General features: G+C 31.3%; 1 protein-coding gene across 1 annotated transcript; it reads right to left on the bottom strand.

The window, feature by feature from the left end:
* Positions 1-2,730: 2,730 nt before the first annotated feature.
* LOC145057861 (lipoxygenase 2, chloroplastic-like) lies at positions 2,731-19,556 on the bottom strand. Its single transcript, XM_079005772.1, has 8 exons — positions 19,209-19,556; positions 13,630-13,895; positions 10,007-10,244; positions 6,863-7,180; positions 6,695-6,780; positions 6,471-6,581; positions 5,833-6,401; positions 2,731-3,570 (listed from the first exon to the last, which is right to left on the bottom strand). Exons 1-8 carry the CDS (start codon positions 19,552-19,554, stop codon positions 2,811-2,813), a joined length of 2,694 nt encoding a protein of 897 aa, XP_078861898.1. The 5' UTR covers positions 19,555-19,556; the 3' UTR covers positions 2,731-2,810.
* Between the last annotated feature and the right edge of the window lie 454 nt (positions 19,557-20,010).

Raw genomic sequence — 20,010 nt, 5'->3', positions numbered from 1 at the left:
TACCTAGGAAGCTCTGAATCTCAGTTGGAGACCTCCGAGTCTCCCACTGCATCACGACCTCTATCTTGGCCGGATCTACCAAAATACCCTTCTGGTTGACAAGGTGCCCAAGGAACTGCACCTTGCACAACCAAAAGTCACACTTGGAGAACTTCACATAAAGTCTCTCCCTCCTCAGTGTCTCTAATACCCCTCTCAGGTGCTCCTCATGCTGCCCTTGAGTCTTGGAGTAAACCAAGATGTCATCAATGAATACTATTAAATACCGATCCAGCATCAGTATGCACACGCGGTTCATGAGGTCCATGAACGCAGTTGGAGCATTGGTGAGCCCAAACGACATCACCACGAACTCATAATGACCATAGTGGGTCCTAAAAGCGGTCTTCTGCACATCATCATCTCTGACCCCGTATCTGGTGATATCCAGATCGTGGATCAATCTTGGAGAACTAAGATGCTCCCTGAAGCTGGTCAAACAGATCATCTATCCTCGGGAGTGGGTAACGGTTCTTCAGCATTACTTTGTTCAGCTCCCAGTAATCTATGCACATATGGTGTGACCCATCCTTCTTCTTCACAAACAGGACCGGGGCTCCCCATGGTGAACTGCTCGGCCTGATAAAACCCTTGCCTAGCAGCTCCTGCAGTTGCGTAGACAACTCATGCATCTCGGGATGAGCCAACCGATACGGTGCCTTGGCTATTGGAGCCGCATCGGGGACCAGGTCGATCCGGAACTCAACCTGTCTCTCCGGAGGTATCCCAGGTAAATCCTCTGGGAATACATCTAAGTACTCTCTCATTATTGGTACATCATCCACTTTCACCTTACACTTATCTCGGGTATCCATGACATAGGCGACGTATCCTGCGTAACCCTGCTGAAAGTAGCGTCTCGCTCTCACCGCTGAACAGAGAATCGGTCCGCTATGTGGCCTCTCGCCTTGAATCACTAACTCTCCCCCAATAGGAGTGCGAACCCTTACTAGCTAAAGCTCACAATCAATCACTGCCCCGTTGGGGCTCAACCAATCCATACCCACTATAACCTTCTTCCCTCATAGGGGAATAGGAACCAAATCTACTGAGAACTACTCATCAAAGAAACGTAGTGTACATACCCTGTGAACCCTCACAACTTTGGCAGTCCTATCATCTGCTATCTCTACATCAAGTGGGAAATCTAGCTTCCCCGGAGCTCTACTAAATCGCTTGCTAGGTGCGAGTGACACAAACGATCGGGTAGTTCCCGAGTCAAACAATACCATAGCTGATATACCGTTCACTAAGAATGATCCTATAAATAAACAAAAAACATGAGTAATAATCAAAAATAAATAAGAGATAATGGAGAAGATACATACCCATAACCACATCAGGGGCTGCTCGTGCCTCCTCTACTATCAACTGGAAGGCTCTGCTCTTCGCCACTAGCGCCTCAGCCCGGCCCTGACGGCTGTCTGTAATCCTTAAAGTGGTAGGAGCGGGTGCCATCACCTGCCCTACTGATGCTAGACTCAGACACTGGGACTTCTTGTGTTCCCTCTGATTGCAATGAAAGTAAATCGGACACTGGGATTTTTGGATTGGTTTTTACCAAAATCGAATTATTATTTTGGATTTCAGATTGGTTTTGGTTTATAAAATAAACTGAATAGTCCAAATAAACTGAATAAAAATTCATCATTTATTTATTTTGAATATATCTATAATTATTTATTAAATTTATAATTTATTTTTTTTTTCAAAAAGTTCAATAAGTTTAGCCTAATAATAAAATTAATATCCATTTTCTCTTGAAAGTTTTTTGTCTGTTAAATATTAAATTATAATAAACCTTCTTAGTAGCTGTTTATACATTTTTAATTACACCTAAATAATTTGTTTTTGCTTCTTTTGTAAAAAATTGGATAATATTATAATTATACGTCGTTTTCAAATATTCTGGATTTTGAAATCCGAATTCTAAAAACCGATCAAACCGAATTGTAATTGGATTGGATCGGATCGGAATATAATTTAGTTTGGACAATTCGGATACATATTTTCAAAACCAAAATAAATTTGGATTTACTGGATTTGATCGGATCGACCCGATCCATCTAAACAAACACCCCTAATGCACTTCATGATCTGGCTCAACTTATAAACAGGACACATGTTTCACACTTAGAATCAACATGTCATATATTTATACAATTTTTTTCTTTGTAGAAAGCTCAATGCAACTAATATTTTTTTAGATGCAAGCTGTGTTCTAAATTGGCTCTTTGTGATGAGAAATATGTCGTTACACTGGAAGATCAGTCATTTGTCATCGAGTAGTGTCTCTTCGTTGAGATTTCATCATTTCTTGGAAAACAAAGAAGCAAATGAAACTACAGTTTATGGTCTAGTGCATAAGTTTTTGTTCAAAACATGTCCATGACCACTATTTGAATTGGTTTTACCAAGAGCAATTCCGTAGAATTTAGGAATCACACGTTCACATCTAGTCTAGTAGTCATGAAGACATTAAACTCTTCTCAATTGTAGATACATCCCAACAAGTTGTGTTAATTGATTACACAATCACATGATATCCGAATGTGATTAAGCAATCTCTTTTTTCAGTTAATCTCTTTATGGAAACGTAAAAATATCCATTTAGTAAATAGCCACAAATTCATGAATCATTCTATATACAAATATTCCTTTCATTGAAAATACGTATACAAATAGAGAGTAACACACCATTTTCTCACAACAACATCAAACTTTAAAATATAAAATACTAAGCATGTTTCAAATTATAGATCATTACCTTCTTATATTGAGATGCTATAAGGAACACCTTTTCCAGTGACACCATGTTCAGAAAATGGCTTGAGAAGCTCATACGGGACTAACCCTGCGCCATATCTATTCTTCAAATTCGGATCACAGTTCCTTGAGTCTATAATACCTTCAATCTCCTTCAACCTTCGATTAAACTCTTCAAATGCAGCCTTTATAGCCGGCTCTTCCCCCCATTCAGCCTCCATGTTAGCACCAATGTATTCTTCATCTAAAGAATGACTCGATAAAACATCCAAAACCGCCATCACTTTAGTAGCTTGAATCTTGGTAGGGAAGCAATTTAATAAAACATCTTCTGGTTTGTTTAAAAAGGTTTGCCATTCTTCTTCAGTGGGATCTTCGTTTGGCATTTTAACTCGGGCAATGGTTGGTCTGTTGGGGAAATAACCAGCATAATCGTATTGACCAAAATTGACCGCTGAATGGTGGGCGGAAGATACCCACATGATTGTTGAGACAACTTTGATTAAATCTTGTTGGGTTTTGAGATTCGGCCACCATGGTTCATTTTTTTTGTCCCCATGTCCCACTGTTCGGATTTCTGTCCACCATGATTGAAGTTCTTCATCCAATTCTACAAGATTTGGTTGTGGGTAGTAGAAAGTTATGTAAGCGGTAGCCCATTGTTTAATGGCATCCCATAAAAGTAGACCGTCGTTTGCAAATGGGTAGTCCTCGATTGTCAGTTTTATACCATGTGGTGCACTTTCATCTTCAATAGCCATTCCCCTATTCATTATAGAAAAATAGATCTTAATGAACATAAGAGTTTTCCTTTTTGGGAAAAAATTTGAATCTAAACAAATTTTCTCATTTTTTCCATTAACAATGTACACAACACTTTATTTTGTGTTATTTATACGATTTAGTATGGTTATATCATGTTCCGGAAGGATCAATAATTAAACTTTTATTTGTACACGTAGGGTTCATGATTTTTTTGTGTGTTTTGATTATACCATTAGTACTAATATTTATTATTAGTTAATAACAATTCATAAAAGTATTTTTGATGTTTTTAATTCGAATTTTGGTGCACATAGGCCTTTCTAATCATAAAATATTACTCCAGTTTGAGTGTGGGGCAACAATCGTTTGATATAAAGAAAATCTTTTTATTTATGTTTCGATTTTTGGTTTGGCTAAAGAAACATCTCTGATTTGATTTCTATTTCGATATTTCCTTCGTGATTTCGATTTTCTAGGGGTTGGAGTTTTTCATTTCCAGTTGAAGGGTTTGAGCTCCTAGATGTAAAAAAAATAAACAAATAAAATAAAAAATAAAAATAAATTATTTTAGTATCCTAGATATATTGGAAATAGGTATAAAAACCCGAAAATATAATACTTTATTATCAATAATGTATAATAAATATTGGTGCTAACGACATAAAAAATACAAACGATTTTTTTTGGTTTAGTCTGGTTGTGTACAAATAAAAGTTTTGTAACCATTTTGAAACACCATAAATAGCAACACACAAATAATTATTTAAGGACCCTAGGTATACAAGAAAAATTTTAATAACCATTCCAATAAAATAGGAAAGTTGATTGCCTAAATTCAAAATTTTCCTTTTTTTGGGAAAATGAATTATAAGCTCAACCAAGTTTCCAAATCGTTCAAAAAACCCCAATTATGTTTTGTCTGTTCAAGAAAACACAATGAACTTAACATTTTGTCTAAAAAGCCCAACTAAATTACACTTCTCATTTAGGGCCAACCGGCTAATGAAAGTCAACGACTGACATGATTTATGACGTGTAATTAAATATCGGAAAATGACTTGTAAGATCAACGAAGTTTTAAAATGGTTCACAAAACCCCAATCATGTTTTGTTTGTTGAAAAAATCCAACGAACTTACACTTTTGTTCAATTTTCATTAGAGGCAACCAAATTCATTAGGTATACAACTAGTTGGCAAATGACATGACATTATATTTAATGACATGAAATAAACAGATTAGAATTGCCCCTTATATATCGATTTAGGGCTTGGAGAAGAGAAAAACGAACGATGTATGCATTCGATCTCTTGTAATAGATACTTCTTCTTCTTCCTCTCACTCGTTGATGTCCAACTCAAGATCTACAAAGAAGATATTTTATGATGCAAACTCTTGTAGTTGTAAATGCCCTTCTCGGATTTGGACATATAGAATGGAGGATCATCAAGAGATAATGTTTAGGGCTTGTTCGAATAGATGGCTAAGTGTAATTAAAAGCTTCATCATGTCCATTTTAATAAGTTTTTTGAAAGAAACCAAACAAATAGATAGAATCTGGACATGATAAAGCTTTCAATATGTTCGCACAAGCCCTGAACTTTTTTCTCTGGATGATCCTCCATTCAAGATGTCCAAATCCAAGAAGGGCGTCCACATCCACAAGAGTTTTCATCATCAAATATCTTCTTTGTAGATCTTGAGTTGGACATCAACGATTGAGAGGAAGAATAAGAAGTAGCTATTACAAGAGATCGAACATAGACGTCGTTCGTTTTTCTCTTCTCCAAACCCTAAATCGATATATAAAGGGCAATTCTAATTTATTTATTCCATATCATTAAATATAACGCCATGTTATTTGACAACTAGTTGTATACGTAATGAATCTGGTTGCCTCTAATGAGAACTGAACAAAAGCGTAAGTTCGTTGGGTTTTTTTCAACAAACAAAACATGATTGAGGTTTTTTGAACGGTTCTGAAACTTCGTTGGTCTTACAAGTCATTTTCTGATATTTAATTACTCGTAATAAGCCATGTCATTTGTTGACTTTCATTATCCGGTTGACCCTAAATGAGAAGTGAACGAAAGTGTAAGTTAGTTGGGCTTTTTTAGACAAGATATTAGTTCGTTGGGTTTTTTTTAACAAACAAAACATAATTGAGTTTTTTGAACAATTTGAAAACTTTGTTGGGTTTATAAGTCATTTTCCCTCCTTTGTTTAGAGTAAAATGGGTTTTTAATTTTTTGGAAAAGATTACCTGCTAATCAAGTCATCAGGAAGTGCTTCATGATCAAAGCGCCATTGTTGAGCATACGCATCAGAAGAAAGTTGCATGGAGTATTTGGCAAGAGAGAAAGATGACTCGATTATACCACCAGCATTAATGAGGGCTAGTCGAGCTAGGCTATTGATTTCCATTGTATACCGAAGATGAGGGCATAATAGTCTTTGTACAGGGTGCATTTTGCTAAGATGGCGTTTTGTAGCAATTATGTAAGGCTCAGTAACACAATGAGTTCTTAACCAATGGCTAACAAGCTCATGATAACCAGAATCATGAGCAAGGACATGAGCCTTGGCTATCCTCCATAGCCAAGCACCCGTAGAATCCCAACATGGTGTGTATACATGTTTCCATTGTGGTTTCCCATTGTTTGGTGGGCGAGTTAACTCAATGGCTAGTGGTCTTAGTGTTCCTTTAGATGTAAGGAATATTAAAGTCCTCGAACCATAGAGAGTTGTTCCTTCAAGCTCCCTTACTTTATTCACATAAGGTAAGAGAAGATCATGATAATCTAACAAGAATAGCTTCTTTTGTTCTAATGCCTGAAATGTTAGTCACAATATTAGTAAAATTTTCATAATGAAAGTAAAAGTATTTTGATTTTGCATTACCTCATCAAGAGTCATGAGACCTCCAATCTTTTGCTCAATAATCTCTTTGGTAATTGCTGATTCGGCTGGTCCATAAACTTTAGGGTCTAGTTTGCTCATCAATGGCCATTCCTACATGTTTATATCATAACTTTAGCTTACAAGTGGTTCAATTATTTTTCAAGAAACATTAATATATAACTACTTAAGCAATGACTTAATGCAAGAAGTCAACAAGAACATACAGTGACCAACTTTATGCTATATGGATTAACACCAGCAAGTGTTTGTCGACAAAATTCCTCATCGTGAAGCCAAGAAAATGAATCCCCTATGATTAAAACCATCAACTAGCCACATAAAAAAAGATAAAGAAAAAACATGAATACAGTTGGATTAGATTTCTTGTTTACTTTCGATGGTTCGAGGAGTCTCAAATTGGAGTGCATTTTGGGTACTATCGGCAACACTTTTGACAAGTCTTGGTAAACAACTGAGAAGTCCATTTTCCATAGGAATGTCATCACCACCTTCATCATATAGTAACTCAATGTCCTTGAATGAAGAAAATCCCTTGTTGGATTCCGTTAATATGGAATCTAGCGTTGGAACAACTGCATGAAGCACAGAGTACAATGTTCTCGCCCCAAATGATGCCTCCTTTATCTCTGAAAAATCTTCATCTCTTGGCACATAAAAAGGGAGCGTTGTCCTTGACTCCGACCAGGGTTCTACAATTCCACAAAGTCCTTAATTTCAAGATGGTTCGAGTATGTAGACAGTAGAACTATGATCCTAAATATGTCATGAAATTGGACAAAAAATAGTGGATTTTAAACTCGAAATTGATGGAAATTCGCTTATCTAGCTAATGCTAAAATGATAATAAAAACGACGACTGCTAGTGATTATAATTGGCATTTTAGAGAAGTTAATGATTTTATCATTTTTGAATTTCTTAATCTCTCATTTTGTAGAGGTAACAAGCAATTACAATATTATACAACTCTTGCTTTAGAGCATTGGGTGTGGGCAACAAGGTGCAACACCAAGTTGTGCCACCTCACATGTCACATAAGCAAATGATGTTATAACACCAAGTGGGGAAATGAGCAATAAGATGCAACAAGATGCAACACCAACTTTTTGAAAATAAATATTTTTATTTTTGTATTTTACTTTTTTTTGGCTTTCGTTTTTTTTTTCTTTTTGCGTTTTTTTAATAAATAATATATTTTTTATAAAACATATAATTTTAAAAAAAGACATAATATTTAACATCTTAAATTCCGATTAGAATTAAAAAAACATAATTTTAAACCTAAATTAATAACTATAATATCATTCAAATTACTACTAAAACCACACCAATCCTAATTAACCCAAATATTTTTTCCTAATTTGTTCCTTCATCGTTTGTAGCACCGCTAGATCAGCAGGCGCTAAACCCTCCTCCCTTGTCCGAAGAATTGACAACTGATGTGTCATTAGTTCCCTCTCTTTTTGTTCCTGTTTCTACCGTGCATGCCTTTCTAGGAACTCCAAATGACGACATTTCAAGTCATTTTTTTCTTTTATTAATAAATTGTGCTCGTCGAATTTCGCTCTCATTTCCGCCACATCTTTTGCTCTCGTCTCCACCTCCTCCGCATGTCTTGCAGCGTGCATCGCTTTGTCGCGTCCGAGCGGTCGTCGTGGTGGGGATATCTCTTGGATATCATCCGGGATCTCATCGTCATCGGCGTTTAGGTCGATGTTAGTCCGTGCGTCCGACACGTCGACTGAGCTAGAATTGCGAGACCTTTTGGATTGAACCTCTAACGATGTAAGCATTTTATTCCACTTTTGATCCGCTCGCAACAATTCCCATGATTTTTCAAAGTCGAAAACATGACCCATTTCGACCCGATATTGTTCCTTAGCAGATTTGAACAAATCGAAGTCTTTGGTTCTGCTTTGTTGTTGCGCCTCAAGCTGGTTGTAAATACCGTTGAATTTGCTGCACCGCTTAGTTATCATACCCCATTTGCTGCTCAACATGTCATTGTTGCGATACATATTTTTCTTTAAAATAACGTGAAGCTTGTCGAGCCCCCCCCCCCCCCCCCCAATAAGCTCTTTTTTCATTCCATTTCCGCGAAGTTCGTTTTTTTGAAGTAGCACACCAAGCCGCCGTCAAAGCGTATTCCTCCTCCGGTGTCCACCATTGTGGAACGTCTGCATTTTCTGTTTCTACCACTATTGATTTCTCTTTTGATTTTCATTTCCTTTTCCCTTTCTTGTTCCTATTACCTCCCGCTTCACCCAATTGTTGTGTCGTAGGCGATGGTTGTTTGGTTTGTTGTTGCATCGAAACAAAAGAAGGGAAAGGATTTTGTTGTAAATTTGGGTTTTGACCACCTTGATTTTGTTGAAAGTAAGGTGAGTTGGGAAACTGTAGTGGCGGTGAAGCAGGGTTGAAAGCTACGCCTTGGTATGAGATCTGTGGTGAGCCTTGAGTCGATAAAAGGTTGAAATAACCTTCATAACCAACAAACCCGACAAACGAGGTTGTGTTTGAGTTTGATGATGAGGAGGTGTTTTGGTTTTGCTCCAGTTTTTTAGAAAGAAATAAAAATGTAGATAGAAAGAAATGTAAGGTTTGAAATGAAATGAGTATATATATATATATATATATATATATATATATATATATATATATATATATATATATATATAGGGAGAGGGAGAGAGAGAGAGCGCTAAAAAGGTAATTTTTTTTAATTAATGTGAATTTGACCGTTTTCAAACGGTAAAGTTTACAACGGCTCAATTTTTGGCCGTTTCATCTCGTTTCCGTGGTCACGTGAACCACATGACGAGAAACGAGTTGGGGGGGGGGGGGGGTGTTCCCCCCGTGTGGTCTTATAAAGAATAGGTACACCCAGGGGCAACCACTTTTAGCACCCAATTTGTCTAAAAATAGTAACCATATACTATATGGAAAAAATAATTTTTTTAAGAAAAATTTACATATATACTCCCGACTTTAACACTTTTGGCACCCAATTTGTCTAAAAATCAGATAAAAACGTTGAAAGTTAATATATAGTTACTATTATTTATGTATTAATTAATTTTTATATAAATGATCCTTACTACACCGAAGTTCTGGATCCGCCATTGGGTACACCATGTTCTTGAGTTTTTAAATTGACCAAAAGAAAAAAAAAGTTAATTACGTCGGATTTTGAATCGGAAAAAGAGAAAAAGAAATGTAGTGTTAGGTATTCAAATTAGAAGGAAAATAACTATGAAATGACGTTTTATATAGAAATCATTTTTTTTTGGCATAATAATCCTTTTGGCCGAAAAATGGACAAATGGTTTTGAAAGGAAAATTTGTTAAATTTGTTCCTTGTAATCTCTCAAAATATTTCCTTTTTCCTTAGTAAATGAAACCGATAACACATTTATCGTTATTTATACTTTCCTTTCTTTTCTTAAAAACATTCCAGAACAACGCGATAATACAAAACATGAACCAAAATAATGTAAAGCATAGGAGATGTTTGTACCTGTAGAGGTCATTTTCCGACCTGTACGACAACGTCTAGGGTAAGGATACTTCTTGCCACCAAGAACGGGTCGACCCAGATCTGAGTTAGTATCCGGATCACCGAGATCATCATACATGTCATAATCATAGATCCTTTCAAATGTTTTGCGCTCTCCTTCACCAATGCCCCGAAGAGACAAGAGATCTTTCTCCCTTAAAGACTTTAGCCCATCAGGCGTTTCTGAGGGTAGATATGACTGCTTCACAAAATCGACACATATTAGCTAGTACTCGACTCGTGAATAATTATTACTAAGTGAAACAATTTATACCAATTTTAGGAAAAGTGTTCATTGCAAACGTCGAGTAAATTCATAACAAAATCTATGATTTTGATACTTGTTGAGACTTAGGTCCACCAAAGTTTCCATACTAAAATTTGTGTACTTTTTCTTGAACGATAACGGTTGGAAACTTGGAATTAGTCTCTAGACTATTGTCTAAGTACTCATTTATTCATTTTTTTTTCTTGTTAAGGGTTTTCAATTTTTTTTATGAGGTGTACATTATATTATTTTGATACCCTATAATATGTTTCTTAAAACCCTCGATTCTTTTTGGCCATTTTTTTTGGCGTTCCAATATTTTATTAAACTTTTTTTTATATATTTATTTATTTATTTATTTATTTATTTTTCTTACTACCTTTTACCTTTTTGTCTTTTATTCGTTTTTGAACTGCTTCATCTTTACAAAACTTTGTTTTATATATTTTCTTACACTTCCTTTTACGATTTCATATTTTTATTTCATTATATATATATATATATATATATATATATATATATATATATATATATATATATATATATATTCACATATTTTTACTTGTTTTTTTTTTTTCACGATTTGTTATTTTAAATTTATTTTTATTTCTATTTTCCATAACTTCATTTGGCGGTGACATAACATTTTAAAATCAAAGTGATCGTAGGTGTTGCGGCAATGTGCATAATCATGATTAAATTTTGATACAACAAGTTAAAAAAGTAAAAAAAAATCAAATAGAGTTGTAAAATTAAATCGTTAAAAACATGTCGAATAAATTAATAAAATAAAGAGTAAATTATAGTTTTCGTCCTTATGGTTTGGTCAGATTCATTCTTTCAATCTAACCTTTTAGAATTTGACAAAATACATCTATATAGTTCAAATAAATTTCATTGTACATCCTTAGTTCATTTAAAAAAACATTTTATCCTTACTTTTATATTTTTATTTTTCTTTTTAGACTTACCAAACCACAGGAACCAAAACTGTAAAGTACTCTATAATATAATTGTAAAAACAAATTAAATAAAAAATATATAAAAAGTAAAAAGATAAAGTTCTAAAAACAAACTGTAAAAAACATCTAAAAACGAAGTTATAAAAAACATGTGAAAAAACAAAACATAGTTAAAGGACCTAAGAAGTCTAAAATAATTAAAAGACCATAGAAAAAAAAAGTTAAAAAATTATACGATTCAGATAAACAAGGCAAATATCCTTACTTTTGATAACATGTTATAAAGATGTAGTGCACATAAAATAAACATGGCAAATATCCTTAGTAATCTTAAAAATAAGTTTAGCAACTAAGGATAGTATCTATAAAACAATTTTAACCCTACCCTTTTTCTCATTAGCGATTCAGATCATTTTCAATGATTAACATCTAAAATAGGTAACTTGTTACATCGTATTTCTATTAATATTTTAATCAACAAAAAAACTTTCTTATAAACATTTTCAAACATCTTTTCTAAATTAACTTATTTATCTTTTATCCATCTTAAATATTTTAGTAAGTCCATTCATACAATTTATTATTATTCATATAATTATTATTTTTTAAACATGTCATATTTTTTTGAAAATAAAAGCAGTTGACATTAAATAAAATATGGGTGTGTTCTGACTCGAAGCTTTTTGAATTGTTTGAGAGTTTCTAATTTTTAGCTTTTAACAAAACGCTATAATTTAAATAAAAAGATTCGTTTGACAGTGCGAACGTTTAGTTTTTAGTATAAATAAAACGTTCTAAATCTAAAAGCTATTTCATTTAACGGGTAACAAAATGCTATTGAGATTTGGAAATCAATTTCCATAATTATGCTTAAAAATATATTTATATATTTATTTATTTTAATCAATTGTCCTTTTATGTAATTTTATATATTTTAAAAGCTTCAAGCTAATTTTGCGAAATTTTCATATAACAAATAAAACTATAGCTTCCTGCTACCAGGTACCGCTACATGTTATCAGCTACCCATTACCCGCTTCTAGATAACAACTATTTTTGTTAAACATGTCTAAATATGATACATACTAGTTGTGAAACCCATATATTATACGGGTTGATTAAAACAAAATGTTAAATAAAAACGATTACATGAGAAGTTTATTTGAATTTGAAATTTGAAATAAATAAAAATTATGAGAAAAAAAAACATGCAAAAAATAAATAAATTAAAATTATTGTTTAGTTATCAGACCCGTATACTAAACAGATTAATTATAACAAAATATTAAACACAAAAGTTTAAACTGTAAATTTATTTGAAATTGAAATTGAAATTTAAAATTTAAAATTTGAAATTAATATCATTATGTAGGTTTAATTTATGGAAACTAATTAATAATATATTAGAAATGGAAAATGAAATAAATGACAAGTGGAAAATAAATATATCTCTAAATTAAGACAAAATGACATGTGACAAATTGAATGAGAGAATGACATGTGGCAAAATCATTCTTATTTATTAGGATAGATGAAATTGAAATTTAATTTAAAATTTAAAATTTGAAATTAATATCATTATGTAGGTTTAATTTATGGAAACTAATTAATAATATATTAGAAATGGAAAATGAAATAAATGACAAGTGGAAAATAAATATATCTCTAAATTATGACAAAATGACATGTGACAAATTGAATGAGAGAATGACATGTGATAAAATCATTCTTATTTATTAGGGTAGATTTGGGAAAATGTTTTAAACTGACGGTCTATTTTGCTTTTAAAATAATGGATAATATTTTTATTTATAATGTTTTAACAATTACTTTGAAATGATATATATATATATATATATATATATATATATATATATATATATATATATATATATATATATATATATATTGTTTTGTATATTAATTGAATTAGATAACTATAAAAAAATAAAGATTTAAATATTTAATATCTAAATATAATTAGTATAAGATATGAAATATTAAATATATATATAAAAGATAAAGATAAATTAAATATCCTTTTATCTTTTTTTTTTTTAATTTTCTTCCTATCTGTTTAAGAGAATTAAAGTTTACGTATTTAATATTTTAATCAAATTTAAATTAGACTGAATTACGTTTGCTAATTGCTATCATCTTAAATATCATTTTATCTTTTGTGAGAATTCTATGCAAAAAAAATTTACACATTAAAGTTTTATTCTACCATCAGTTTTATTCTGCCAACCACTCTTTCATGTCGTCGTTTGCTAATACTCGAATTCTTTTAACTAATTTTTGTAGATTTAAACAGAAGAAATAGAAGAGCATGTATTTTTCAAATTAGAACTAACCTTATTGGTGAAAAATATTCTTTTATCAGGGTTATCGTGCTTAGAGTGAATCCATGACTCACAAGTAAAAGTGATTTCGTCATCACCAAGAACAACATTCTTGAGATACATCTCGCTATGATGTTTATTCTCTATCAACACTGCACCTATCTTCCCAAATTCTTGAGGAACCACAAACATGCACTCATATCTGTGTAATTTTCCATCATCGTCCAATCCAACGTAACTTGCATATGCCTTTACCGTCTCTTTCTCTTTACCCGATGCTTCATATAATTATTATGAAAATGAACTTAATAAAAACAAATCAATCAATATTAATGCTATTCTATCAATTTAAAAATTGATCATATACTAATTTTAGTAGTTAACTAGTTTTAAGAAAGAGCTTATAGCCTATAACTATGAGGAGTTAACAGAAATGAAAGAAAGGTGACTCTAAGCCAAATATTGAGAGTTTTATTTAGTAAATAAGATTATTTGAAGATCAAGTAAATACCAAAGTTAACTATAAAAGTTGATGTTATAGATTTGAAAGATGATCAATGGATTTAATGTTTATTGGAGTATCTTTAATACATAAATCTTTGTAAAGATTTATTTGTTCATTAAACTTTTCATTATCAAATTGATAAAGAAAAATATCGCATAGCATATAAATTTCATAAAGTTATATATATATATATATATATATATATATATATATATATATATATATATATATATATATATATATCACTAAACTGCACTAATGGTCCCTGTGGTTTGTTCAAAATTGCCACGTTGGTCCAAAAAGGTTTGGACTAGCACCAGTGGTCCAAAACTTTCATTTTGTTGTGTTTTTGGTCCAATATGTTCTGATTTTTTTTCAAAATGACGGATTTGACCCTATTAATATGGTTTTCTCTTTTTTATTATTTGTTTCTGATTTTCAAATTAGAAAAAAAACAAGAAAATAAAAATAAAAATAAATCTCTCTCTCTCTCTCTCTCTCTATCTCTATCTCTCGTTTTCTTCTTCCCCACTATTACCACATCGTCGCCTACTTGCCATTCTTGCTGGATAACACCGCCGACCACCATATCATTTTCACCAGAAACATATCGGCCATCTTTCCAGCCACCAAACAGATCAGAAGATGAAGAAACAAACATATATGTCTTTATTTTAGGGTTTCAAGATCAGATGAGCTACATATCGGGGTTACAACACTACCTCAATCTCTCGTTCTCTGATGTATCGCTAACATTTGCAACATCGTGTTCGTCGAACCAGTAAAGTAGATCTGGTTCTCTTCATTGATTGTTTACAAAGAGAAGAGAGGAAAAGCCCACAGTGGAGGGAGGTCCGATGCCACATCCATAATCTTCTCGATCTATCTATCTCTCTCACCATTATCGGAACATTCTTTTCGCCTAATTAGTTCATCGCTACAGCCACCGTTCGCCTACAAAAAACCATTGCCACAAACTCTATTTCTTTCTCCGACCAAGACATCTGTTTTTTGCAGATCTGGAGCACCACCACTATGTACCTGGAACCACAAGCTGCCGCCGAAACTAGGGTTTTCATAGCCATCGCTACTAGGGTTTTCGGCGGTCGTTTGGGAGGGAGGACGACGAGATGGTGGTGTTCCAAAAGGTACAGGTGATGCGAAGGGAGATGTGATGTTGATCCAGCGGACAATAAATGGGGGTGGTCGGAACCCTCTCTACCAGAACAAGCCACCGGAAGCTAGTGGTGGTGGTGGTATTTTTGTTTTCTGAAAATCATGAAGATGGAGATGGTTTTGTGAAGAGAGAGAAAGAAAGGGGTAGGGGTGGTCTCCGGTGAGTAGGATAAGCCGACAGATGGTGGCGGTCCGGTAGATGACAGTGATCCATCAAATGGTGGTGGTCTGACAACGGTGGTCGGCAGGAGGTGGTGGTTCGGCAGCAATGAAGAGAGAGAGAGAGAGAGAGAGAGAGAGAGAGAGAGAGAGAGAAAGAGAGAGATAGAGAGAAAGAGAGATGGTATGTGAGTAAGGTAGGATATGATTGTATATTTTTTTTGTTTAATTTTAAATAAAAAATTAAATTAAATAAAAAAGAAATAGAAAAGGAAATTAATAAGGGCATATTTGTCATTTGAAAAAAAATAATAGCAAATTGGACCAAACTCACAACAAAATGAAATGTTTGGACCTCTGGTGCTAGTCCAAACCTTTTTGGACCAAAGTGGCAATTTTGAGCTAACCATAGGGACCGTTTGTGCAGTTTAGTCCGTATATATATATATATATATATATATATATATATATATATATATATATATATATATATATATATATATATGGGAAAAGTGAATATACCCATAAGGGTATATAAGTTTAGGTACCCAAACTCACTATACTATGTCATTTTGTATCATATATATACATTGTAATTGTCCAATGTTCTTATAATTAAACTTCTAACTTGATTTATTTCCAAAAATTTTATAATTTCACATTTATCTTCCTCTCATATAATTTTCATTTTAAACTATAATATATATAACCTAATAGGTGTTCGGCCAAAAAATGTGATGTAAGAAGAAGATAATAGCGAAATTTTGAAAATCTTAAAAGTAAATCAAGTTAGGATTCATGTTTAAGAACATTATAATGAATATATCAAACAAAATGATGTGGTATAATGCGTTTGGGTACCTAAGCTTATATACCTTTAAGGGTATATTCACTTTTCCCTATATATATATATATATATATATATATATATATATATATATATATATATATATATATATATATATATATATATATATATATATATATATATATATATATATTAGAATAATTTAAAAGCTTTTGTTTAAAAACTTTTTGATAAAAGATCATAAATTTTTAAATGACCTATTCAAAGAGATGTTTTTATTTTTTATTATTATTTTTTTTTCCAAAAAACTTGTATTAGAGATGCTATTAGTTTAGTTTATTATTCAGCAATTGTTAATAGCACCATTCAATTTAATAAGTACAAAACGACGTGACCCAAATAGGACATAAAGGTTGATAAAGTTTCATTTAAAAAATATATTAATTTAATATAAAACTTAATTTATTATCGTTTTCTAGATTCTTTACTTTTAGCTTTTAATTTTTTTTTAATTTTAATTATTTATTTCTCAAAATAGAAGTTCATGTATATTATTCTAGTATTTATAGTAGTTAATTGTTTATTATTTACAGTATACTGATTTATATAATTATCATAATTGTTACCATCTTCATATTTATTTATTTTATCATAAACTTTTGTTTTATATTTATTAACTATAGTTTTTTTATATTGAAAGATTTAATATAAAATAACTTTATAAAATATAAATAATAAAATATTAATATATTTAATCAACAAAGAAAATGTTCTAGCACATGATATTAAATTTTAACATAAAATAAAAAAATATATAAATCTTTAAGTTATAAAATAAACGCAAAATATATAGATGAAAAATAAAGTTTGTTAATAAATATCATACATGTGTATCATTGCTGCTATAGGTTAATAAAACTTTAAAACGTAAGTTTTTATATTAAATAATATATACATTATAAAGATTATTATAAAAATACAAATGGTTATTAATAAAAATAAGGTCCCATTTGATACGCATCTTTTTAGGTCCAAACAGATCTTTTTGGCTTAATTGACCGAAAAGACTGTTTGATTTGCACAAAAAAGGGTCTTTCCCGATAAGATATGTATTTCCCAGAAAACTCCAAAATTATATATTTCTGGCTGAATGAGCTGGAAAGACAATTATGCATCAAACCGTGTCTCTTTCTTTATTTATTGGATTATTATTTTTTTAAAATTTGTTTTTTATTTTTTTTCATCATTCAGCACAGTCAATCAGATGTACAATCAAACAGCATGGTTTCTTTCCCAGTCAGACAACACTTTACCAGACAACACTTTTCCAGACATAAACTATCAAACGAGACCTAAGTTTTAACCCGAATATAGTTTTTATTTTAAAAAGGGTTGTAAGTAGAAAACAATTATATAAATAAAGTATATTTAATAATATATACTTAATACAAATTAAATAATGTACAAATATAGTTAAATATACATTATTTAAATAAAATAAATAAATAAAAAATGGATTTTTTTTCGAAATAATGTGGATTTGTTATCTTTAAAAATTAATGTAATTTACCAAAACCAAAATGATTTTTAATTCTCTTACGAGGGTGTCAATATCAAGCAATAGAAGGTGATGAATGTACATTTTTTCACAGATAAATATCATATCTATATGTATAGTTTTATTATTGATATGAATGAGAGAATTCATAGTGAAATCTTGTAAAATAATTATATAAACATTTATGTGCTTGCATATATAAATCCTAAGCGTTTTAAACACCGAACTATAGAATATCTGGTACTTATGTTCTTAAAACAATAAAAATATGGTATTTATGGTAGTGTTCCCCAATGGTTTTTTTTTTAATGGAAAGTTAGTTAAACAAATAAAATATCATGCTGTAAAATATTTTAAGATGCACATAGTTATCCGTTGAGGTTAATTTATGTGTTCCTTATATACCCCGACTTATGTATGAGGGCAAAATCATAAAGATGTCAACTTTGGTTACTTTTATATCTACCTTGAGAGCATGAAAGTTAATTAACTGTCGTTTTCATCATGTATTTGATTTCCAAATGAAAGGGATTTTGATCCTTTAGAATCTATTAAATTTTATATTTGATATATTTCACCGTTGTAAGAGGATTCAAATTCATAGCTTATTTTTTATTGAAGAACAACGTAGCTTCATTATGTATGTATTAAAATTAACAATTTTCAGTTAAATGATATATTCAAATGAAGAAAAAATATGTATATATAAATCAAAGCTTAAAAATTACTTAATTTTTGTTATAGAGTTTTATCTCATCTATGCCGATCAAAAAACGTGACGAATTATGATTCTTTAAAATTTCATTTCATTCATATTTAAATTAAATTCTCTATTTCAAATTCATATTATAAACCAAACGTCAGTAAAACAATTTTCTAATATCTTTTTCTTGAAAAAACTCGAGAATACAATGTTTTATTTATTAACATGTTAAAGGTGGTACATCCTCTTTCTTGCAAGTTTAATTTCACTAAATATATTTAGTTATAACAAATTTTAAACACTTTTAGTTTACATGGCCCGATCTGACGGATTTTGAATTTGTATTCTTTAACTGAATTGTTTGGTTGCTAATTGACATAATTCAATTCTACAGGAATCATCTAAACTTCATGTTTTAAGGATTTCAGTATCTATAGAAAATAGAGGGAGGAATTCAGTTACATTATTTAGGTTTTTTATAAAAATATAAAAATAGCCTCACTATATATAACAGATTCAGTTTGTTCAAAAAAAAGTTTACAATCCAAAGTTCCAAACGCATCCTTGGTTATTGTAATTTTTGAATTATAGTATGTTTTTTTTTTTTTTTTTTTTTAATTTACAACTTAATAGATGACAAAAAGTATATTGTACATAATAATAATTCTAATATAATACTTACAATCAAGATTAGCAGCAACAAGCTCCAACAAGAATGATCGTTTTAAATGATCTTTAACACCATCAACCACATGCTTTATAAGACCCACAGTCACGTTGACCAGTGAGTCACTAATGGTGGGTTGAACAGTGATGACACCTTTCATCGTCATGGACTTGCCAACAGAAGGGGAGTATTTAGCTTTTATGTTACTACAACTGTAGTTAATTCGAGTATTGCTGTGTTTCTTTGCTGGGAATGGTTGCCGGAGAACTGCAGGGGAGTAGGTGGAGCGCTTGATGATGGACGAGTTACCTAGCAATGGTAGGTTAAAGAAATGTGATCGATGGATTTGATCTCTCAGCATTATGTTTTGTCTTTATTTGGAATTTTAGCTAAGGGTTGTAGATTTTCCAAATGTTACACCCATATTTATAGGGATTTTGGTGCAACTAATTTTTGCATGTTGAACATTATTAGTCTTTTGATTCAACTCCTTCGAATTTCGTAATATGTTTATTTCCGATATTAAGTTGATTGTTTAAATATCGATATGAATTAACACTACATAGGCTGAAAGCTAAAAGGTGCCAAAGTAAAAGTATACTTTCTTGTCAAACGCTTTTAATTATGCGATGTCAACTCTTTTCTCTTGTCAAACTCTTATATAAAATTAGTTTCATGAAATGCACAAATAAATACTACATAGCAAGAAAGGATGAAAAATTCTTTAACTCATTATCTTTATAAAAATCATAATTTTGCTCTTATTAAACATGTATTTGATACTACTCATCTTAGTGCTTACGAACACTTCACTTCA

This window comes from Lactuca serriola, chromosome 6, assembly GCF_051521515.1.
Source record: "Lactuca serriola cultivar US96UC23 chromosome 6, Lser_US96UC23_V15, whole genome shotgun sequence".
Classification (NCBI taxonomy): domain Eukaryota; kingdom Viridiplantae; phylum Streptophyta; class Magnoliopsida; order Asterales; family Asteraceae; genus Lactuca; species Lactuca serriola.
This window is presented reverse-complemented; position numbering and strand designations above follow the sequence as displayed.

Excerpts from the sequence above, each read along its gene's own strand:
- LOC145057861 (XM_079005772.1), bottom strand. The coding sequence starts at position 19,554 with ATGCTGAGAGATCAAATCCATCGATCACATTTCTTTAACCTACCATTG. Across the intron at positions 13,896-19,208 it reads TGTTGCTGCTAATCTTGATT|CATCGGGTAAAGAGAAAGAG; the intron begins GTAAGTATTATA and ends AATTATATGAAG. Across the intron at positions 7,181-10,006 it reads TCGGAAAATGACCTCTACAG|AACCCTGGTCGGAGTCAAGG; the intron begins GTACAAACATCT and ends GTGGAATTGTAG.